Here is a 25,390-nt window from a genome sequence, read left to right on the forward strand (position 1 = left end):
AAATGGTGGAAGCCATCGTCGACCTTTTAACAGACATTTCTCGTAGTTTTGCGTTAATAGAAAGTTTCGTGTCCAGCAACTATTCGGTGACCGCATCGCTCATTTGCAATTGCTTAGCGCTTGTCCGCGCTTGAACCAAACATCGTATGGGTTCGCAAAACGCCGCACGTTGGTAATATCATTCTTCACTTAGGCATACGTGAATGGCACATTACCAGACGGCGTGCAAACGGTAGTGACACCTGAGCAGTAATAATCGTATACAAACGGCAGTTCACTTTATAGTTTGTTGAGTCGTTCCCCGTGCACCAGGAGCTGAAACACGCGGTGTTTATTCGTTTTCTCGTTCATCCGTATGCGCATGTTTATTGTGCAGTAAAAAGATTAATGCATCGCGTACTCCGACGTCGCGTTCGGTTGGAAGTCACAGTTAAGAATTGTTCGCGAACGAAGAAAATTCCCGACGACCACGAAGACTATCTTGTTCGATATGAAAACATGCATCGCGTATGTTTATGTTTCACGTGATAAAGATTTCTTTATCTATAGTGGATTCGCGTTTACACAAGGTTCGCCCGATAGGTGTACTTGACGGTCGTAAATTCAACGATAATGGTAAAAACGGTGGCAATAAAAAACGTACTGTTTATATAGCGATAGCACATGTCCATCGATAAGAGTATATAGAACGGTCTTTCGTTCGAGTGCGAAATGAAAATGAAGAGAAGAGATGAAAAATGAAACTCGCGACTCTCTCGTTTACGTTTAAGCGACGGTCGATGAGAGAACGAAGACGATTCGTCGCTTCGCCGTGGCAAAGACATAACGAAGGGTTTTAAACACATTGTTAAAACTCTACTTAGTGCAACTTTTATGCATTCAGAGAGGACACGCCCCCGCTTCCTGGTCCAAGTCCCTCTCGGGGCCACGGTGGCCCCTAAGCGGCTGGAATCGAATTTTATATGGAGATTGCCGTTGTTCCCGAGAACACTAAAGAGTTAAGGGCCTCTTAAAATGACTGTCGTTTGTTCGTAAGAGAGGCAGCCACCTTCTTCGCGCTGGTCCTTCCCGTGGCGCGGGCAGCTGGTGTTATTATTATTACAAAGACGAGTCTGTGGCATAAATAAATCGTAAATCAAGCGGCGTCATAAACGTCGAAATGCTTCGAGACAGTTCGGACCGTGCGATCACCGCACAATGGCGCCGCAATTTTGCAATTTGAACGCTTATAACCGCCCTGAACCCCCTCGCCCTTCACATACGCCCACCGTCTCCTTTGGGTGCGGAGATTCACGAATCAAGTATCGACTTCTTTTCCCTCTTTTCTCCTTGGTATCCACGATCATCCACGAATTAAATATAAATTTCTTCTCTACCGTTTCCACTTTGTACGCTTCTTTTGGGCGGAAGTAAGTTGCTGATTTTAAAAGTTTCACTTACTCGGTTTCGAAGTCGAGAGGTTTGGTACAACCTGCAGTCGTCAAACTGCTGTATCATTATTTATTAGACACAGTGTCCTGTAGGTAGCACTACGCCGATCGTTTCCAGCGATCAAGGAGCTGTCTTTTTCGTTCGCCTTCGTTCAGGTCCCTCCCCGTTGTCTTCTCGAACGTTGGGACAAAAACGTTTAACGAAGTCGTTCCATTCGAACGATCTCATCGCGGCAACCGAGTGCTCTTTCGACACATTAGAATAACGTGGGATACATATACCGGACAAGCTGGAACAGCCACGAATTAATTAAACTCTGGATCGATACGGTCACCAGTTATCCTTCGTACTTCGTTTTATATAATTAATTATCTCCGACGGTAATTGGTGAAAAGCTGAGACAACAGGTCGATGTTTTTACGGAGAAACCTTCGGGGTTTCGCAATAATCTGTGTGCGTCGTATGAAGTGGCATTTTTTGATGAATTTCCTCGGGCGATGTTATTAAAGGATAAACGTTTTCTCGCCAACATCTTTCCCTGCCACTCCGCGAATGACGCAACGCGATAAAGAGGGACTAATTGCGATCACGGCCGGGGATAGGGTTGGGTCAGATGTCCAACTTTGAAAATAAGGGCAGATTCGCTCGAGGGTGCAATTAATCACGCCGGAAAGAGAGCTGCCTTCCGGGGTTTTATTAACCAATTACCTCGGACGCGGTATATTCGATGCTCCGAATAAACAGCTGGCAAACAGCGCTGAGAATTCATTACCGGATCATTGGACCAACGCAGCTAACTTTATCGTTCCTCGTTGCTCCTCATTGCCCCTCGTTGCTTCTTCGTCTGATTGAAATTCTTATAATGTAGTAGGTATAGTTTTACAACTATAACTCGCAGAGTCTGATAATTTCTGCTATTTGCAAAAAAAAAACAACGTCCATGTCGTTATCGATCATCGACAACCGCGACGGACACGCATTCCTTTGACGTCGTTGTTTCACGACTATAACAGTCGTACCCGATAGAGCGATACCAACGACACATGGCAACGTTCAGTTCGATTTACATCGTCCAGAGTCGTCGACGTAAAAATTTATTTGCTCGATAGCCGGTGGTTTTAACGAGGCTATACAGAAGATTGCCGTTCGACATGCAACGCGACGTGAAACGCGGCTACGAGCCGCACAATGCGCAAATGACATAATAAGAAGTCAATCTGTGCGAACGGATGAGCTCGGAGAAGAGGAAGAAAACGACCGTTCGACCAAACGACCAGAGGATCACGTAAACGAACTTCTGCAGGTGGAAAAGAATGAAAATAAAAGAAGATAAGAATCGCGAGCCAAAAGGAGAGACAGTGGAGTCGCGGGACTGATCTCATGCGAACTAAGAGGATCCGTGCTCCGGAAAGCGTGATTTCGTGAGAGCAAGCGCGCGCGCGCTGCATTGTGCGAGAAGCTATACGAATGGGGTAAAGAAGGAGGAAGAGGCGGAGGTCGAAAAAGAAAGAAGACGTCAAAGAGGATGCGGCGACGATATAGAGAATAGCGTATTGCAGTTTAGAGGAGCGCAGTGTGCGGTTTAGTAACGCGTAGCGGCGGGCGTAGCGTGTGGCGTGCATACCACCGTGGTTGTATGTCTCGTCTGATCTCGTCTCTATCCCCCGAAGCCCGCGGTCTCGCTCTTTCGTTCGCGGTGGTACCAGCGGCGGCACCCTTTGATCTACCCTGGCCACGCCCCCTTTTTTCATTTTTTCACTCCTTAAAAGGCAGATGGACAAAGTGTATTGTAAAGTGGGCAGCGCGCCCGAGAAGACAGTCAGCGAGGAAGAGCGAAACAGGCGTAAGGATAGATCTCGTGGGAGTGAAAGAGAGGGAACGATAAAAGATAGAGGACGACGAGTGACCGGGAAGAGCTAGAGGGAGAAGCACGCTGTAGGTGAGGCTGCCTGGCTCCGTGTCCAGTTACAATTATTAAGGACTCTCCGAGTTGGCCTGCTACGAAGGCGAGACGAAGAAGCCTGACTCCAGGAGAAGGAGGCAAGAATCGGGCGAATGCTTCGCTAATTATCCGATCCCCGCGTCTTGGAGCTAATGGGCCGTGGATGAGGGACAGAGAAAACCACCGGAACCCGAGCGAGACGGCTAGAGACCGGCAATATCCAATTGATCATCCGACAAATCTTGCTGATGAACGAGGAACTTCCTATCCCATCGTGCGCGTCCTATGTAAAACCTGCTACTCCTATTGGTCGACGATATTGGACGAGCGACTCGCGTTAAGTCCACATAATTCCCTCCGCCCGAGCGTTTTGTTGCCATCTTGGAGCAGGCTTTATTAAAGGAAACCATTTTCCATTGTTTGCGGTACCATCGTTCTACCTACATCACTCGTCTTTGAATATTCCACACAATCGTATTATTGCTCGACTCTCCTCCGCCGTCGGTAATCGCTGATAAGTCTACAGTGAATCACGATGGATCACGATGAAAGGAGAACCGTCAGACGCGAGGAAATCACGATTTTTGTCCCGGACGCACGTAACAGGGGACCTTTCTGGAGCCTGACACGGCTAATCCATTTCACGGTTTGGTCGCGCAACGAGTCGATAGACCGTGCTGCTCGCTCGAGCTATTCAAATTTTTGGCGAATCACGGTGGTCCCCGGGCTCGAGGCTCACTCGGGTCTCCCAACAGCGCCTCAAGTCTCTCGTATGCACCACTACCATTCACCCGATCCACCGAACGGCGGTGGATCCGTGGGTGCGAGGCCGAGGTGACTGGACCACCGAACTAATTCTCATCTTTTTATTCCTTGTTTCGGTCGGAACAACGCCTTTTTATTTCTGCGCTCGCACCGGCCACGCAATTGTTGCCGTCTTTATACCGGTTATTGACGTTCGCTTTCGCGGCGAATTACTCTACTCCCGAAAATGATGTCTTAATCGGAGCACGCGGGGACGTTGCGCAAGTATTCATTTAGGAATTTGACGGACAGCCAGCCGAATTTGTTTAACGCGAACTCTTTTAGCGAGACTTAAGAAGGATACAAATATCACGGAGATTTAAACGAACCGAGGAACTTCTGTATCCGAATTTCAGCGATGGTTGTACGCACGATGATTACCACGTAATGAACCAAGGCAATATCGACGACTTAATACGTGTAATAAAGCAAGCATGTGATTCGAAAGCTCGCGAACGTTGAACAGCGTTTCCGTGTTTTCCCGGTTGCAGTTTAGTCTGGCCATTCGAGAATAATTGTTTTATAATAGTTACGAAAGACGAGATTGTAAAGTAATATCGGGTTTCGGCAAGGCCTGATCGCTGGTTTATCGCGTAAGTGGTCGCGGTGTATGATTTCGAGACCTTACCTCTGGATACCCGAGTACCTCGATGGAAAATCATCGTTTCACGAGCTTCCACTCGATCGTATCTATAGCTGTCGCAACCTCTCACTGTTGTACGAACGATTCTTTGAAATGAACGCGATTAGTCTTTTTCTATGCAACTTATTATGTTGAAAAACCTTCTCGCTGAGAAATTTCAATTTTTCAACACGGTATCGAACATTCATCGTTCGAAGATTGATTCAGGTGGTCTCGGGGTAGCATATGGCACGCGGCGGAGGTAATTTTCGGTCCGTACCAAATGCAAATGGAGTGTCGACGAGTTCATTACGGAAGAACGTTTATCCTCGTGGTCGCGTTAGGACCTTTCGTTCGTGCGGTCGAAGCCAATAACTTGCCACGATTTTCCCCGGTAATAGCCGGTGACGCAACACGTGGTAGCTTCGTGGTGGTTTGCGAACGTGGATTCTCCGTCTTCGAGTCTCGTCATCCGCCATCTTACGAGAAGTACGAAGGATGTGGTTATTAAAATTACAGAGAAGGCTACGGTACGGACCGGACTTCCTCGAGGTAACGAGCGTGCGAGCGAGACGGGACGAACGAGTCGCGTCTTCTCGCGAGCGCGTCTCGTTGACGCAGAAAAATTCGCGTGTACGCGAAACTCGTGTTCGTGCACACACAACCAGCCGGCGACATTTTCCACGTAACGTTGTTTGCACGCACGTTGATGGCTGCGCACCGGCTATCATTAACCAGCGACGCAAAATGGAGCGCAAAGGTGTACATGAAAGTTGTGAGACTTTTTTCCACGGGGAAGAATGGCTATTTGTTTCTTTCTGCGTTCTTTTTTTCGTTAAACGCAAACAGAGAGCAGGCCTCTCTCATCACGAACGAACTACTTTTCTGGGACCGTTTAGCCGAGCGTGTGTACAAATTGACTCGTATTAAGACGTACCGGTGGTAACAAAAGAATCGTGGGGACGGGCCTTTAAGGACATTAGGCGCCATTTTGGTGGCAACGCCGTTCCACCGGCTGACTAATGGAGGGAAATGCATCAACCGGTGATTTTCGAGGTTCTAGACCTCCGTCCTAGAAACGAGGAAACCATGCGTGTCGTTAGACGGCCCATTTGCGGCGTGTACCAAAAACGATTAGTGCGCCGTGTCAGCAACGGTCTTGTTCTACTTAATTCACCACGTAAGTTTCGGTTAACGCGCCTATATTCGTTGTCCTGTAATTCTTTTACAGCGCAACATCGTTACGCTACTTTTAAATGTCAATTTCAATCGTTCCCCTAGCCCAGCCTTACTCCGCGACGGTCTGAATATTTAATTGCACAAGTTCACTCCGGTACGATAGTATGTTCGCCGCGAGGGAAACGATGCTGGTCGATAACGTCTCTTTGTTAATTCGAAAAGTTCCTATCCCACGTAAATTTCAAACTGGTCAGCGCACGAGACGCCGTGTGCACGCGACCACCACCTAGGATTTTCCGCCAGATCAATTTCTCCTTCGCGATGCGAGGGTATAGCATGAATGCACCGGGGAACTTCTTCCTCGAATAATTGATAATTCATCGTCCAGTGTCTAGCGAATCGACGAAGCGATCGTACGTTATACCTTTTTATATAGGTGGTCATACAGTGCTCTTCCAGCTGCGTTTTAAATATATATCATTTTATTGTTTCGTTTCATTTAATTCGTTCGTTAGATCACTGCGGACAGTGACAATCGTTATGTAGAACGTAGGGTCCGTCCAACATTGTATAAACCTATTTATACAACAGTGACTTCCCTACCAGCGTTAATGATAGCAGACCGATTACCCTCGTACACGCGAACTACTCGTAAGCTCGTAAACAGACTAGGTATCCCGCTCGCTGACGGTGACGCAGATAAGCAGGAAAGCTTTGCGTCGTTCATAGATTAACGAGACTAATCGAACTGAAACGCCGTTGTCCGTATAAACGGACAAACAGTACCATTTACATGTAATATTCCGTGATAAACGTCCAATCTTTCGAACAATCGCTCGAAGCGTACACGCGGAGCGAACGTCGTCGGATGGCCGACCGGATGGTTCTCGAGGAGGTGCAGCAGTTACGCGGAACAACGGCCATTGGAACGGTTACCGTTTATTAAGGTTCTTCGAACGTTTACGCGACACAATGGGCGACGGGGTAATTGTCCATCGTTCAACACCGTCTGTTTGTTTGCACGAGACCCCAGGACCGTTAGCAACAAAGTATCGAATCGAAGGTAGAATGCGGCTCGTGTAACCGGAAGGCAATTACGGTGAAAATAACAGCGTGTTGTGCATTAGCTTGCGAGATGGTGGACGTGTCGCACCCCCGCCGCGTCGCAACCCCACGAGCCGTCTCTCGGTTATTATTTCCGATGTCGTTTAATTTCCGCTTCCGTAACGGACTCGAGAGCACTACTCCTGCTGTTTTCGATTCGCATCTAAAATCGATAAGAAATCATCGATAGGTTCGTTTCATCCCATTTTGATCAATTCCCAGAGGTTTTGCTTTATTCAATTGCAGATTATAGTTTCTGGAATTGTTAATGGTTTTCTTTCCGTGGATTTCGAAGTAAATAAAAATTAAAGATAAGAGGGACTATATGAGAAATAATGAGCAACGGAGCCCAGCCATTCTATTGAAAATGATAGGAGGTTCTCTGGAGGGCAGGTAGATAGGGGTGGTCGTTCGCAGACGGGACCGTACTCGGTTTCTTGAATATTTGATGCACCCACGACGGCGGCCATCTTGGGTGTCGTGCCGCGGAGCATTAAACAACAAGGGTTGTTAGCCTTTTTATCTATAGTCTTCACCTGCGTAGACTAGCGCGAGCTACAAGAGCAACGACGATACATTAAGGCGTAACGTAGACTCGCGTGCGACCAACGTTTCCTACCCGCCATATCGGGGGCCAACGTCTCTAATCGAGTCGCCATTTTACCGAGACGATTCCTTTGACGATGATCGGTCGATGGGCTCGCGTTACTAACATTTCTGGGTAATTTCATTTTTATTTCCTTCGTCCAATGAAGTATCCGATAGGGGTTCAGGAAGTGAGGACAGATCGCAAACAAATTTCAATGGTATACGGTGAATACGCGGCGATACTATGACTTACGGGAAGTCGTGAATATCGCAAATGGATAATTTATATCCAGCGATGTAGCATGCGTCAGGTAGAACGGCGATCGCGTAACACAATGCGCCGCTCTTGTGTACTTTATCGATGACTTGCAGAGCGTATTTATGAGGATACACCCACGTTATGATGAAATTATGGTATTCAGCCGCGGTGCGATTGCATTATAGTAATTCGTAGTTAGTAGGAAATACACGTGCCTCGTAGATATCTGTCCTCAGCCTATCATTCTTCCTGCTTTCTCTTTCGATAGACCGATTTCGAACGCACCTCGTGCATGCTCGTCGGTATATTTATTAGCTCCCTCTCTCTCTCCCTCTCGGTTGGATTAACGTTACCTTTTACGCGGGTAAAAATTGTTCTGTATTCGTTGGAAAGCTGGCTCCAGTATTTTTGCGATTCCAACACACGTGTCCAGCGTGAAATTCGAACGACAGACGGGATGGAAACGGGAACGCGACGATCTCGTGACGAGATCCAGTAAAACGCGAGGCGCAAATGGAAGCCATAGGTGGTGGAAATTGACTGCGGCTAGATTACCGTTGTTGGGGTGAATTGAAAGAAACAGAGGTCTAACAATAAGCTAGACGGCTGATTGCTACTAGAACTCATCTGCATCGACAGAATTTGTTTCTGACACGAATCCTCGTCTTCTACGGTAACGCCTTCGTTCCAAAGATTATTAACGCGAAATAGACTTCTGCTTCTCAAGAATGTTCAGAAATATAGGCCTTGCAATTATCAGATGCAATTAATTTTTTGTTCTAATTTCGGTTTACTTTAACTTGCCTTCTTATCTACACGAAACTAGAAATGGAACTTTTATACAAGTTTATAGTGGACTATAGCTGAAAAACGCCCGTAATAGCTACGTCAACCGCACTCACAGACAGAATAACAAATATATACAATGCTGCATAGCACCGAACACGTTTCAGTCCGCGTTTAGCCAGAATTCCGAGCACCGAATCAATAATCCTCATCGTATCTACAGAGGAACGAATTTAATTCCACGGCTGTCGATGAAAATAGTCTCCGTCCACGACAGGAGGTTCCGGTTTGTAGAAAACGCAAAAGGCTATCGTAATTAAAACAGTCAAAGATGGTCCGTAGCTGGCACAGTAATTGCGACTCACGCGTTGATGCACAGAGGCGATTCCAGGTAATCAACGAAATACCGTAACGTCTCTCCCTTCTTCACTCTGTCTTTCTCTCTTCATTATCGCGTCCGTACCACCCCATGTGCATGTAAATTGTCCGCCGTCCACGTTTCCAGGTATAATATCATTTTAATGACGAAAACGCCGCGTCGGTAGGGCAATTAATCCCCGGAAAAAATCGGATGCACCGCCAGTAGTGCCCCGCGTCGATTATAATGCCCTCCGTCTCTGTCCCTCTTCGACGTCCTCTCCAATCTCGTGTAATTCGTTTCCCTCCTGTCTGATCTCTTGGCTTTAGCACCCTCCTTCCTCTCTCGATCACGATGAAACGTGTGGGTGGACAGGGACGCGCAATCGAGATTAGGAAATGTCATTAGAGAAAAGACGAGAACGTTTGTAATAAGAGTTACGGTTGTTTGTAATGTTTGAAATTGGAAAAGAGTGCACGCAAACTTTAGCGATCGACTATGGGTAACGTGTAAAGTATCTCGTCGGGAGAAATGTTCTGGGGAAAAAAAGTTGAAGAAGAATATCCACATAGAATCCAGAACGAGAATCGTTTTCGTGCTCGAGGAACGATTTATCATCGATCGAGCGGTTCGCTGGTGCCGCGTGGGTGTTGCACCGCCCCGAGGAACTTGCGAACTATTGGAATGAAAGATCGAGCCGCGCGCGTGCGGGCGTCGAATCGGTTTGATAGCCGAGGAGCGTTTCGAGTTGTTGGTTCGTCGGTTCGTTCCCAGAACTCGTAACCACCAGCGTCAGGAGCGTTTCAGGTCTAGGCGAAAGTTTCTCGTAAAGGCAGCTCGGCGTGTAATCAATCTTTCGATAGTTCGCGTAATCGCGCGGCCACCGCCGCCGTTTCGCCGCGAAACTGTAACGGTACCACGGTTGGTGAGTACTACGCGCGGTGAGTTTAGCCGGCCGCGTGCGAGCGCGTAATTGGAAGATGATACACCGCGTTAGGCTTTTAACCGAGCAAGGTAATTGCTTGTGTAATTCTTAATTTCACGTTACGCTGGAATTCCGAAAGCGAAGCAAACCAGAGCCAAGGCCCTCTGGTATCTCTCTCGAATCTCCCGGGGGCGCCGCGGCGCGTCTATCCTCGACCGCCGCCAAGCGAAGCCCGTGCTCGCGATAGACGAACGCTGACACGCTTCGTTAACGCGCGCGGCCGCTCTCTCCTTTCGTACAACGCTAATTAATTCGTAGATAATTTTTTATTTCATTCACCTCCCCCGCGCCGCGGTAACGCACGGTCGCAGCCGCGTCCCAACTTGATGTACGGGCACGCACGCCCGCGTAATTAGTGGACTTGGCTGATACAAACCGCGATAAAACGGTGATTATGACGCGATTCAACGCGAGGCTTGTGTACACCACCCGTGCGCGATTGTTATGGATTTGATTGTTCTCTGGTTAACGCGATTCCGATCTTCCTCTTGATCTGTTGGAATATCCATTTTATCGTTCATAAGAAATTATGATCAATCTGAATCATCCTACACAGTTTAACCGCCATAGAATGTTGTAATTAATCGCGAGGATTGATGCACGTACGAAAGGAGCCATGTAAATCAACTCGATTCGGCGATACCAGCTTTATCGTTCGTTATCATTCGCAAGTGTCGTAACGTTCCATTAATCACCGGTGATTTGGCGTGGGCTCGCGTCTAAATATAATGTACCGATTAGAGTGTCGACAACACCGCTTCTTGGCCGTTGCTCGCGCGTGTCTTGCGCGCCGTGAGCGCGTTATTAAATGTCAAAGCGTCAATGGTACGTGTTCCCGAGGATTCAACAACGCGCGATACTGGCCGTTAATTAAATCGAAAATTAATCATTCCTCGCATCAGTATTTTTATTGGAAGAAACGCAAAGTTCCACGATCTGTTATCGGTCGAATCTTGGCGCGATCCCTCAGGTAGCCTAGCTGAAAGAGTAAGTACACGACGAGGCGTGTGTGTTCGAGGTGTAAAAACGTCGATGAAGAAAATGTACTGGAAGAGAGCCGAGGAAAAGAGCTCGGGAAGAGGAAGAGAAGAAGAGAGAAAGATGGCTCGAAGAGGGAGAAAAGGAAGGATGGTAGCGAGGTTAGCGTGGCGGGTAAAGGGATTCAAGGAAGGGTTACGAGGTGGGGGCAAGAGAAGGGGGAAGTGACTCCCACCAGGCGCGGGTAGGCAGAACATCAAAGGGAACCGACTTCTCGTTCGCGAGGTGAAGAACCGGCCATCTCCGGGCCACACACGAATTGCTTTTATATACTTACTTTAAGTTCTGTACCACTAAAGTGTAATACCTTTCCGACGTGCTGCGTAGCGCGGACGGTGATCTACGGAAATCCTCTTTGGATTATCCGTGAAGTATTTCGTAAATATGTCTTTTAACCTTCGCTCGTGATCGTGCCTTTATTTTTCGTCTAAAAGAAAGTATAGGAGAAATTAATATAGACAAGCGAGAAAAGGAGCTATCGTAAACTTTCGGAACGGAAGTTCACAGTGTCACGCCGGCGTTCCGGTAACGGACGTGGCTAAATTGAAATCTGTCCGTTGAGATGTGTAATTTTAATCTACATTAAAACGCCATTCTCTATTCACCCCTGTTCATCCTCCAATGGGCTAAAAAAGAATGGCCAACAAAACCATCCGGCGGGTAATACGGGCGCGCCTAGAGTCGTTCCACCGTCCACGCTCGAAATATCAAGTCATCAACGACTATTCAGTGGTTGGCGAGGACGAATCACGGTCTCTGAGCATGACGAATCCGCGTCGATGTTCACAAACTTCGAGAGATCGTTGGAGCTACAATACGCCGTAGCACGATCGACGAACGACCCTATCGTCCTACGAGACTGTGTCAAACCCAGGGAAGAGGAAAGGGGCCTGTTTGAGGCGCGAGCCGGAACGGAAAATTGATGGAACGTCACGGAGGAGAGTTCCACCGTGTACAAAAGAGTGCTCGAGGATCATGGAGGCTGACGAAAATCCACACCGTGTATTTGTCCGTGAATGGCCCGTACAGAAAGAGAGAGAAAACGATCCAGCGTCCCGCCTCGCCTCTCGAAAAGTGGTTAGTGAAACTGATTCGGGCTAAATGGAGCCTAAATGGAGTTGGAATTGACTGGCAGGGCTGCGCCGTTGGCTTTTGTACGCGCGAGACATCTCGAATGTTTGACCACCCCGAGCCTTACAATTACGAGTTGAATGCGGCGGCTCTGTTGGGCCCCGAGGGATAAGGGTGCTCGACGCGAGCGTGTCACCGGCTGCCACGAGCTACTCTCTTTCAGGATTACGCTTTTCAATCCGATTCTCCGATCGTTTTTTCGCCAAACGTAAGGTTCAGAATTCGAGATTGAACGATCGTTCGCCAGAGGCGTTAACCGAACGATCTCGAGGAGGTTTTCAATGTTGACGAGTGAAATGAGAACGGGTGGATAGCTTTGTAGACGGTGGCGAAAAAAAAGAAGCAAAAGATGTTTATTGCTGGACGTTACGGGTATCTTCTGTTGAAAGGGTAATTTTGAAAATCGTATCCCTTTCGATTAGCCGGATCATTCCACGCGTCGCCATGTTGCCTCGGCTGCAACTGGCCCGGCTGAAAACGCGGTGGTAACCGCAACAGGAAATACACAAGGAATTTACGACGTCGTATGGCAACCGAGCAGTGAGCGCACAGTGAACTGCGGTTAATATCGAAACGCACTTTCGTCCGCTACCTGGCTACCAAACGCAAAATTATCGGGAGCATCGAAGATTTTTCTCGGACCGAAATTCATAGACTAGCTCCACAATATTGTATTTAAATACGCCTCGAGACATGTTCGTCACACGGATTAAATTAACGATTGCTTCCCTTTTCGCATTCTCATTTCAGTCGATTAACATATTCACCATAATCCGTAGCCTTAACGTATTTACATAACAAGGGGGCGGAAGGGAAGACCCCCTAATTTCGGCAACGTATCACGATTCGATGAAGCCAGCACAAAGAGTGTCCACCCCAATAGAACACGCACGCCTTTTTCTACGCAGACCTGCCCTAAACTAGACCGACGATACCGATTCCGGAAGAGCAGCCCCGCCATCGATGCCAGACTGCCAATTATTAGGGTCATTCAATGAAGAGATTTATGTAACTCAGCATGATGGAGTATCCGGCTTACCCCCGAGGCGAGCAGCTTGAACGACACGTCAAATTGCAAGGAATGACTTATATCACGAGTAAACGCGCGTGTGTTAGTTACGGTGTGCCCGCCGACAGCTTCATTCGATGCATTTGGGTAAGGGGAGGTTTAAACGGTTCGAAAATGGAGGTTGTTTAAGCTTTTTGTACGGCCAGCACACGGCTGGTCCCGTTGCCGACTGTTGGACGAACGATGAACGTTTTTCGGCGGAACCGAAACGTTCGAACAAAAACGATAAGAACTAAGACTACCTGTGCATATATATTCGGATAGTTTTATGGTTTGTTAGCTGCTCAGTTGGCTTTTAAAGGAGCATTGGGGAATCTCGAATAATTTATAATTTAAACGCGCCGCCTTAGGGCGACGCCTCGCAAAACGATGATAAAATCGTAGAGAATCGTTGGTAGTCAATTGCATCGAGCTCTGCGACGAGTTTTGGTCGTTTCAGACTCGAGCTGCGCCTCGTTCGACCGGTAGCCGGCATAACGATTTATTAGTATCGATGGGCGTGACTATGTAGTACTCGTTTGCTATCTGCTCGACAGCAGACGTTCTTTATTACGAGTCCTGGCAAATACCGTCTCACGCATGCTCCGTTGCTCTTCTTTTCTTCCTCGTGTATCCGGTTTGTCCAAGTTTTGCCACGTTTTATGTATTTTCTTTAGCCTGTTACCAGTAAATTCTGTTATATGCTAAAGGTTTGTTATTTGGGATGTTCAAAGCAGAGTTCAGGAATGAAGACTTTTCGACCTCTTTGGTATTAGCTCAGGATTTACAAATAATTTTGTACATTCAATCGTGTTAAATAATTCATAGACTTCTTAATTTAACTCGGATTATTGTTGTACGAAACTATTACCAACTCGTTCGCCTTTACCAAATACCAGAAAAGTCGAAAAGCGAGTATTTGCACAGGCGAGGTGAAAAAGTGCGCGTGTTTCACGAGGCGTGTACGGTAGGAGCGAGTGGCGAAGACCGGCGAACGTTTCGGTGTATCGCGAATCGATCGGACCCAGAGTCACGCTTGCAAATAAACGCCTGCGGAGAGCTCGAGTGGTGTCCGTATTCACGGCTCTATACCTGCGCTCTTTCTCTGGTGAAACGCGGCTGTAGGCGTCGAACGCCATCGTTGGGCCCACCCATAGACACTGGCAAGCGTGTCTAACTTCTATAGAGTACGAAAGAGAAGCGAGACAGGGCGAATCATGCCACGATTGTGGTGAAACGAGACGAAACGGCGTTCCTCCGGGTTCATCATCGATTTTGAATTTACATGTCGCAAGCTGCCCTCGCGATTCGTCGCACTCACGATTCTCGAAAAGTCGTGGGAAATCCAATGGAGATTAATAACAGCGAGAGTACATCTTGAGCATTTTTGTGATATTTCGGTGGGAATTTTTCTAATGGCTAGATGGATTTTATAGCGATTGTGCTGACGGGAATGCTTAGACCGATAGGTGGTTTTAATGTGTAACCTGGTTTAAAGTTTTGAGCGTCGTTGATCGTATCGATCGAACGTTGAGCGAAAAGAATCTCCCAGTTTCATGGTGACCGAGACGACACTCGATTTGTCAGCACCCTAGCTGCTGCGCCAGGCTAGACCTTCTCCCGAGCTATATCGAATCACTTCCGGACGATAGAGCACGAATTCCCTTTCCGCTGGCGTGTAAAGAGCGTGTAGAACCGGAAGACTAGCAACTTCAGTTTAAACGCCCTCGACGGTGTCATTAGTCTATCGACAAAGCGAGAACTCCGACGCCTGGAATTGTCTGTCCGTGTCACCGGAATGGGTTCGAGCATTAAGGGAAAAGTGGCGGATTGAATTCGAGTCAACCTCGATGTTTTTCATTAGAAGATCGATGAATACGAATGAACAAATTTTTCATAGTTTAGGAATTAGAGACTGCGAATACAAAGAAGATATTTAACTTAAACGCAAGAGTTTGCTAAAATGAACGTCTAACACGCGTGTCTCGCACGGTTGCCTGACGCGTATGTCAGATTCCACTAGGATTCTCGCTCAGTGAATCGCTTGACTGTAACTACTTACGAACGTTAATTGCGCTCTTATTTCACTTATTCGAACAAGTCGAGAAACAAAGTTGCGATGGGTTACTATTTCCGTTCTAGGTCGGGACTAAACCTTTCTTTCAACTAAAGTAACATCCCTGGTACGCATGAAACGCATGACTAACGAAACATCATTTCCGTTTCCACTTGAATTAGCGTTCTCCAATTTCGCCCCAAAGACGAACCCCTTCGTATCGGTTGATTCATACAGAAAAGCTGATCCGATTGTTTCCCATCCGACTCGCAGTCGAACCGCGGCCATCTTCGTTCTACCGAAGTCGCGTGCCTAATAAGAGATAACTTCTGAGGTTCGAAACCTTCGCAGTTGTTAACAATGGCCGGTAGTTTGTCCGATTGGTCGTGGCCATCGACCAGCATTGTTCAGTGACCGGATTTCTGGTCATCTGCAGGTATTTACCTCGACCAGCCACGAAAGCAATCTTCCCGAGAAGAGCTTTGTGTTGAATCCCCATACCTCTCTTTTTCCCTTCTCCCGAGCCTCATTCGCTAGCGTGTTTCGCTGATTTCGTTGGGGCGACAGTGGCGGACATTAAAATTCAACGAGTAGCTATCCAATTCTCCCAGTTTCTAATCCTCCTCGACGTTTTCGAGTCGATTCGAATCGTTCGAGGCGTCCCACCGATTTTCATTTCGCCCTTCCTTCCGTTCAGCTCTTGGTTCGTACCCACCGCACGCGTGTCGTCCGCGGAGACAGATCCATCAGCAGTCCAGGAGGGAAGCTCGTTAAATCAGAGCCCGGCCACGTAATTTCGCCGGAGGCAGAAGTCTCGCGTAGATGAGAAAAATGAGGGAACGCGCGGCCGGGGGAAGAGAGAGAGAGAGAGAGAGAGAGAGAGAGATAGAGTAAGGGCGGGGTAGCGGCGTTCGCGCAACCCCTGTTGGACATAAAAATTTCGCGACGTAGAGGGATGGCGGGCGGTGGTGACGGTGGCGGGCATCCGCGAGATATAAATCGGCCCCGGGTATCAGCGTCGCGGCGCGTCGAAGTGCGTTCGCCAATCGGAACGTGGCAGGGGCGTGGACTGGAACGGAAGCGGCACGGTGCTGAACGAGCGCACGAGGGTGGTGGTACCAGGAACAGGCAGGATAACCTTGAACAAGAGAGAGACGAGCAGACGGACGAGGGCGTGTTGAGGGCTGTACGAGCGGTCGCGAGTGGGGTTAATTCGGTGAGCCGCGTTCCGCTGCTCGTGAGTATACATGCCGGGGCTACGCAGGAAGGGGAAAATAGATAGGCTCCCTACCCCCTTTCGAACGACAGCGACGGCGATTCGGAGGGAACGAGAAACGGTGCTACGAAAGAGAGCGCACATGCGCCAGAGCCACGTTAAACTGCTGTCGGAGAGTGAGCTCGCGTGACTCCGTCCCCGGCTCTCGTCAATTATGGCTAAGTACACGTATCGCGTCTAACGCGGAGAGGACACAGAACGTGATGGAACGGGTCGATAGCGCGCGGCGAAGACGTCGTATACACATTATTAGCGGGCGTCGTCACGCTGCGACGTTCGACGCCTTTGATTAAGGCCAAGCCTCGCGCCCACAGAACGAACAATATTTAGATTAATGTTATTCACGGGTGGAGCCCTTCGCGCGTCTCCCTTCTATCCCTCTTGTTCGTCGTGCACTTGCAACAACGAAGAAGATTCTCTGTGCGGGTAGCGACGTTTCCTCCTACGATGGTAGATAGAATATTTCAGTGCTGTCGATGAACGTTTGAAACATCGTTACCATCAGTCTGGAATCGGATGGACGATTCACGACTGTGACGCTCTAAGATAACACACGGACTCCTCGCGCGTGCATCATCGTATGCAGATGATGGAGAGCAAAAAGGAAAGTAGAATGGTTCCTTCGAATTCTGTTTGATTTGGAAAAGAGGCAAGGTCTCGAGGGAAGGCCAAGCAAACAAGCGCTCCTCCGCCCGTAGGCACCGCGAGTTATCCTCCGGTTCGTTATTACGACGAGATGCACGCGGCAATTACTGCTAAGTATAGGTGTCCATTATATCAGCTGAAAGAGAGAACCTCAGTTTCGATGGAACGATTCGATAAGAATGACGGCGTACCGGATAGTTATTAGTGCTCGTCACGTCGCTTTATCCGCACGGCTGCCAGCACTGTGTGCGGTATTCCGTTAAACGTAGATCCGATGCAAACTCATTTTTCCCTTGCTGCGGGACGTCTCGCGCTACGTATACTTTTTTCTCGTACGCTCCCAGTGGCCCTCGATGGTAGTGGTGATGGTAATTTTATCGGTAGTTGCGAACCCACCTCGTTTCACGTACTTAACGACTTATTAAGTTGCACGAGGCGTTAATTAGACACGGATCTCCGTTCTACCGATAGGAAAAGAAACGTTGTTCAGAGATCGAGGATGGAAAGACGAATCGACGTTCGCGTTGATATTCGAACCACGGACTGGTTCAGAATACGGGGAACGTCCGCGTCGACCCGCTAACATTCCCATAAATGTCACGAATCCGTGGCGAAGGAAAGTCGAGGCAAGAAACGCGAAACATTCGAACATGTTGCGAAATGTCGCTCCATAGTCGCTTATTTATTCGTCTAACGAATTAAACGTGCATAGACCGCGCGTATCCAAAGCCAGCCGGCCGGCGGATTGTTAGCGCATAAATAACCTTTCATTAGAGCTAGTGCTCGCCGAAGCTCTGTCCAACGGACGATTCTTCGCGATCCCTTCCGCCACGTTGCAAATTATCCACCCGGACAATTGTCGTCTCCTGTCATTTCTTCATCGAATCGTTGGTACGCATCCTGTTGGAAATCTGTCGTTCGTGTTACAACTCCGACAATCGGTAGAAGGATACCCTTATTCGAAAAATACGGAATCGTTTTATCTTGGAAAACACGAGGTTCTTCGATTCAGGCTTTACTTTACGAGGCTTCCTTGTTCGCACGCGTGTGGTCCACGGAAGAAAGGTCGAAGGTGGGGAAAAGAAGCCTTAAGGAAAGTGTAAATTTCACTGAAAAAACCTCTCATTGATAAATAGTTTATCGTGTCCCCGGTCCCAGAGAGAGGACCGTTCCAAGTTCGTGGTCCTCTGACCGCCCCACCATAACGATTCGCTGCACGAGGTGCCCCTACCACCCGGCAGGACACAATGGGCCCTACCTAAATATCGGGGGATCATGCTAAACGGCGGTAGATCAAAGGGACCGACAGAATCCAGTGGCGAGCTATCATAATAATTAGGCTCGCTCGCGCCTCTTTGTATCGGGATAGAAAAGCCGACGGGAAGGCCGGAGAGACGAGAAGAAAAAGGGCCGGGTGAACCGCCGTTCGGTTTGCTGCCTTTGCTGATCCAACTGCAGGATCTCTCTACCTTTGCTTCGGTCCCATCTTGGTCCTTACTAAATCGGGGCCAATTCCGATTTCGTTGTCCGTTAGATGTGATTTTGGACCATCGGCACAGCCTTCCTTCGTTCTGCAAACTTAGACACACGTATGGAGCTTAAACGATACAATTTATTCGCGAGGACTGTGAAACGAAAGGATTTTAAACTTCACTTATCTACGTATCTGAATTACATTTGGTGACAGTGGAAAATCGACGTGAAAATTCGTTTAGAATTTGTTCCCTCTTCCGCGAGACTTAACGTCGCGAAACTGTACCCAAGATAGACTATCGAGAGAAAGAAGGGGAGCGAGCAAAAAGTACAGGGTCTCTCTAGTGAACTGTGAAGCGAGTAAGGGGGCAAAATTCGATCATCTCCCGCAAGAAGCCCGATGGATATTTTCGTGTCGTGTCGGGTGCTAGTTGTCGACCAGATTGCTACAATTACATGCCGGAGTGAATCGATTCTCAGCACTGATCGCGGATAATAGTCTGTATGTAATAGTCGCGAGGTACCATTCTAGACCCGTTCCGGACGAGCGGTGGTCGAAACGACGTCATTCGGTCGAGCATTTTTTTCCCGCGCAACGCTCGACCTTACACGACGATTGGTCCGAACGATTCCGGAAACATGTTCGCCATCGAGCATCGCGGGTCACTTCCGCTTGTCTCGATCGATCGGTGAATCGTAATCGAGATCGAGAACGAGTCCACGATCGGAGCGAAGCTCCACAGAAAAAGCAACTACGAGCCAAGTTCGATCGCCAAGGTCAGCTTTACAGAAATGAATTCCTTCTCCGACGATTCCGAGTTTTTGCCCGGTTCTTTTTACCGCGTAGAGAACACCGTATGCGTCTACGCAAAGGTATATTACCGATGTCTCAAATGGAACACGATTGCGGTGCCATTACGGTCCCGTGTGACGAGCACTTTGCACAGAATTCGTAATAATAATAACGTAATAGCGATAGAGGCCACCTCGGGTCAGAGACCGCGTGGCAAAAATCCATATCAACACGCGAAACATCCAGAAGAACAACACAATCATCGCTGGGAACATCAGGCAGGACGTAAAATTCGAAATTCCAGGTTTTTCTCGAGGAGCGCCGCGATAAGTCCACGTAGCGGCGTTCGAGCGGAACCTAGGAATCGCCCGGGTGGGATGAAATCACGGTGGGCCTCGTTAGGCGAGCTTTTCGTCGTGGAGGGTCAATCCCACGTTCGTGGCCGGCTCTCGACGTACGTTGGGAAGAGGAGAGACAAAGGAGGAGGGATAGTACGAAAGAAAGAAAGAAAGGAGAAGACCTGACGCGTTTGTACGGAAAGAACGAAGAAGACAGCCTCGGCTCGCGGACGAAGCGGCGAAAGAGGAGTGAGGAGAAAGAGGGAAGGAAGGACGAAAGGGCCGGGTACGTCGAGGCCGGTCGAGCAGCGCCACAGGACGTTAAGTACGTCTCGTAAAAATTCCATCGGGGCAGCGTCATTTTGCCGTGTCTAAGGGGCCACGGTTAAGTCTGAACGGGGGTTTGGATAGGCAGGACTAACCCTGAGACCGCCTATACACGATCAGACAGGCACGTCCCATCGGTAGAGGTGGTGCAGAAACGGGCCAGACATAGTAGGGGATTCGAACGAGCGTGTCTCCCTCCAACGGTCGGTTTCGAGGCGGTCGAGAGTACAGCGCCTGCCCCTGCAGGAACACCGGCCCGAGATCCCCGTCCCCGTACCATTTCGAGTCACTGGCTTGGCCTGGTCTGATAGCGAGCCTCGAAATCTCGTAGCTCGTTTACCATCCACGTATTGACGTTTCGTACGCGTCTACCGCGCCCGACGTTCGACATGCGATCGTCTGCCAACGGTACCAACGGACTCTACCAACTGTTGTGCGACTCGGACCCGTGATACCGTCGCGCGTGTGAAATTTTTTTCTGGTGACGCATACCGAAAAGCTTTGGCTCTGTTTCGAAGCGAACCGGACGAGGATCGAGGTTGAGGATTAAAGGTACGAAATGGCAGACTGCGCGGACGGTGGTTCTTCGATGATCCTTTAAACTTGAACGAACGTTTGCGTATCGTTGGGCTGCTCTGTTTTGTGACTGGTCTCGCTGCGAGTGAGAATCGTTCGTGGGAAGTAGGACGTTATCGGGAGGATGACAGATTCTCAACGACGGAAGATGCAGCGGGAGTCGTCAGATTGTCCGAACGATGACTAGAGACGATCAAAGACAGTTTACGATGACGGTGTATCGTTGACGATAGAAACTGCGTGGAAAAGTCGAGCGCGCTGACTTGTGTTCGTTCGTAACACAAACGCGGGATGACTCGTTCGATCGAAGAAGACCGATCGGTCTGAGTGAAATTGGTCGACTTCGATGGAGAACACAGTGTACGGTTAGAAAGTGGTAAAATGCGGCAAAGTGCTGAACAGAATTCCAGTGTCCACGGATCGTGACTGACGAATATCGGTGAATGTTGTCGTTTCGTGTACGGGCGCAGCCGTAAAGACTGTTGACTCTCGTTTCGATCGATCTTGTCACCGTGATTCGCCGCCTCTGTTCGTCGCATTCGAGAATCGACCTCGTCGCGGAGAGCCGGCGATCGTCCAACGGGGATGTGCACCACGGAAATGACAGAATCGTACACGATGTCGCCGTCGACGACGGTGTCTTCCAACGCGACGACGCCGGGCTGCCTGGGATCACCTGCCCACCGACGGACACCTTGCAGAGGTTCTCCCGGTCGCGGTGACGTTCAGGACGACGAGGACGAGATCTCCGTGGGTTGTCCGAGTCCTCTGCCCCTGGTTGTCGTCGCGCCTACCACGGAAGAAGACGAGAGACTGTCTCAATCCAGAGAGGAGTACGTGGACCGACTGAGTCCGCGGAGGAGTTACCCGAGAGATTCTGTGATCGACGACGAGGACAGTTACTCCCGCAGTGGCGATTATAGGATGTCGAACGGCCGGGGATTACGTGCCCACGAGAGCAGCGGAGGTGATTCCGTGACCACGTTGAGGGACGATGAGGAGGACGAAGAGGACGACGAGGAAGTGAACAGTAGGACTAGCAGTAACGGTGCCACGACAGCCGGTGCCACGGACGATTATTTCAAGCCCTTGAAACGTCTGAAGATGGTTCAGATGCAGCACTCCGACGAGGAGGACGATAGGGACCGAGACACGAACGAGCGAGGAGTCAAGTCTTTCAGTATACTGGATATTCTATCGCACAGACCCAAGGCGAAAATCGTGCGACCGTGGGACACGGTTGAGTCGAATCTGAACCACCATCACCGTCATCATCTTCACCAACAGCAACAACAACCGCACCATCAACATCACTTGCACCACCACCATCACAACCATTCCACAGCGGCCAGAGATCTATCTTTGATGGGTATGTCTCTCGCTTCTATGTCGGGCTCCATCAGCGAACCGCCTCTAAGCAGTTCGTCCTCGTCCGGAAGGAGTTCCGTCTCCGATTCCGGAAGCCCGGATCCCCTGGCCCACCACCATCACAGTTTGCATCACGGTATGCACCCCGGCTTGCACCATCCGGCGTTGCAACAGCAACAACAACAGCAACAGTTCAAGAGGAAAACGTCGCAACAGCACAGCTCCCAGAGCGGACACCACGGAAAAAGAACCACCGGGCAAGGAAGTCCTCTGGACGCTCTGTTTCAGATGACCAGCAAAACCTTCGACGCAGGCGAGCACAGTCAAGGTGAGCGCTTACGAAGACGTTAAGAAGTTGCATATTCAGACAGAGAAATTAGAAACGATCGTGGAAACACCACGGAGCAACTGATTACGTGTATCGTATTTCAGTCGCATTGTGTGGAACGTCGCGATATCGCGTTGTAACCGGTGAAACAATACCAACCGCGATTCGTTCACACACGCGAACCCGTGTCGAGCGAACGACTCTTAATAGAATCGAATGGACAGTTTCTTTATTAATGGTGGAGCCTCGCTTTTGTGCTCCCATCGTGGTATCATCGATGAATGCAGGGCTTAATTTTGATTGATGTTCTCGGCAGACGTCGATGAGCGCCGTACACTCTCGACATCCTCTTGCCGATATCCCACCTATACCACGATATTATTGTTTCGAACGGCGCACGATCAATTGAATCCATCGCGTTATTGGAACCATCGAATTTCCTGCTCGTTGCCTTCCACGGTCTCGTTTTACAAACAGCTGGCCAAAAAAATATTAATCACCTTATCGTTGTCACTTGGAAGCCGCGCAAACGACATAATATCCCCATCAGTCTGTCGTAATGCGTTCTCAGCCTCGAGAAAACAGTTGATTACACCACGACGGTATAACGTGAAGTCTTCATCTATTCGTCACCCATCTGCGACAGTCCCCGTGCAACGACACGCGAGTCCGCTAACTCGTTATCCTCGTTCGAACGTTCGAAACTTTGATCGCTCCTTTTCCCTGATATTCCCCTAATTAACGACGCTTAGACGCGACCCAGTCGGGACGTCTCTTCGTTAGGTAGTACGCGCGGTAGTACGTATATTCGGTTACAATATGTATTTAGGGACAAGGAACGGGAGTACGAGCGTCGCAGGGCCGCGTACCAAGTGTTGCTTTCCAGAAGCACGCTTCTGCGAACGCTACTAATATTAGTGACTGCTCGTGCCGCCTGTTACGAGATGCGCCGTAATTGAACGACGATGACATTTTTCACCATGACTCCGACTCGTTTGCTCGTTCTTACTGTGGCAGTCGATATACTCCCGGGCTTGGTGTTCATTCTATGCGTCGATCCAAAGCGCGGAAGTATTAATCTTGGCGCGGGCAGGATTGATGGTACGCGAGGGACAAGCTTAATGGAACGCATCGTACGCTAACTTGGCCCGCGTCATTGATGACGATACCGATAGTTGTTTATTCCTTGCTAAACGGAACTGAATTGTCTCGCGCGGTTTCGTTCGCCTCAAAGAGACGGATAAATCGGTCGGCTAGTTGAAGGGGTTGGTAGACGAAAGGAGTAAATCGAGCTCGAAGCGCATCTGTTTACGTTTAACAGCGTAACACCTAATACCAACTTCTGTCGCTGCAGTAGTCGGATTTTAAAAATCTGTCGCATAAAACATTTAAGTATCCTCCCCTTCGATTTCGAGTTGCTCAAATGGACTCGAGTGATTCTTCTCTGAATTAAATTCATTCTTGATTACGTTTGGTGGTGCAGTCGTAAAGGGTCACGAACGTCAGGGAAAAATGGTGGGTCGTAAAATCTCCATCCCTACTTAATCGTCGGTACGCTTCATTGAGGCCCTCCAGGTTCTAATGGAATTATAATTTCACCAAAGACGCAATAAACGCAAGAATGCTCGGGTCCAAGGGCTTCGTTGCGGGCTAACTCTAAAAAATTGGATTTACCGATATCCTCCAAAATCGATAGCGCAAACAGAGAGACCGTTCGGTTCTCTGTAATCTCTCCCGGTGTGTTTCTTTAATCCAATTACCTGCAGCAGTAAAAACCCAGGGAGCGTAGACGCGCGCAAACACACAAGCCCCTTTTCCGACTGTCTCCCATTTTCTCTCTCCCTCTCTCTATCTCTCTCTCTTTCTCTCGCTTTTTCTGTCATAACGGAGACGTGAAATCGTAAAACCCAGTTTTCCGTAACAGAGACCCACGAGACCTATGGGGTCCCTGCAAATTGAATTTGGCATCGTTGCCAGGATTAAAATCGTCGAAGAAGAAACAGGAGGCCCGCAATAATCATCGTAAAATTAAAGGTTTATGAAACATAGAATTGCGGGCTTTGCCTCTCTTCTCGTTGCTGCTCCGTTAAAACCCCTCGGACGACCATAACCTCGTGATCGTCGATTGTTTACAATAGCCTCGGCAAATTGTTTTACAACCCCACGGCTCCACGCTGCGCGACCGCCGCTGTGTTTGTCCGAGGAAAGGAAACGATTCTCCTTTTTTTTTCCCCCCTTTTCTCCCGAAAACCTGGCCGCGTAAACAACGAGTTCCTTCTTCGGGGGTGGCCCGAAAGCGGATTTCGAGACACTTCCGAAACTCTTATTGCCTGCTTTACCAAGCAATTCCACCGACCGTATACGTGCTGGACAAGCGTTCGAATTTTCCTATCCTTGGGAGCGTAACATCTTTTATCTTCCGTGACTCACGACGATGGCATGGGAATAATAAGAGACACGGCATTAAGATACCTACTATCCAGTTGCTCGTTTTCCAACCGGCGAGGATAAGGAGAAAACGTAACGCGTTAAACACGGCCAGTTGAAGAAGCAAACGTTCTTCTCGGAGATTTCAATATTCTTTGTCACGCTGGTGGCGCGATAATGACAAGGAAACACCGCCGCTACCTTAGGCGGACGGATTCTTCGGGCATCAAGACGTCGTCCATCATTTTCATACCGCGCTTCCGTTCCTCGTCCAATTACCCTTTTCGACTGCGAAACGGTAGCGGTGGAAATGGCGTAGGAAGAAAAAACATTTTACCAAGAACAACACAGAGCAGATACTGCTTTGGTGAAGGAGGAGGAGGATGAGGAGGAAGGGAAAAAGAAGGAGCGGAGAAAATATTAAAAGGAACTCCGTTCGCCGACGAAAGGACAGTTTGGCATTACGTTCAAGGGGCGCGCAAGGGGTAGGTATTATCCCGTAAGACGA

General features: G+C 48.9%; 2 protein-coding genes across 2 annotated transcripts in view; both read left to right on the forward strand.

Annotated features, from left to right (window-relative positions):
* LOC143423394 (facilitated trehalose transporter Tret1) overlaps positions 1–25,390 on the forward strand; it is a 138,151-nt gene that overhangs the window by 64,082 nt on the left and 48,679 nt on the right. The gene's annotated exons all lie outside the window — the stretch shown is intronic.
* Positions 21,042–25,390, forward strand: part of LOC143423397 (uncharacterized) — a 37,926-nt gene continuing 33,577 nt past the window's right edge. Inside the window, exon 1 of the mRNA XM_076894698.1 lies at positions 21,042–22,455. Within this exon, the coding sequence (XP_076750813.1) occupies positions 21,345–22,455 (1,111 nt within the window). The 5' untranslated portion in view covers positions 21,042–21,344. The remainder of the gene's footprint in view (positions 22,456–25,390) is intronic.

The sequence above is a fragment of the Xylocopa sonorina genome, chromosome 5 (genome assembly GCF_050948175.1).
Source record: "Xylocopa sonorina isolate GNS202 chromosome 5, iyXylSono1_principal, whole genome shotgun sequence".
NCBI lineage: Eukaryota > Metazoa > Arthropoda > Insecta > Hymenoptera > Apidae > Xylocopa > Xylocopa sonorina.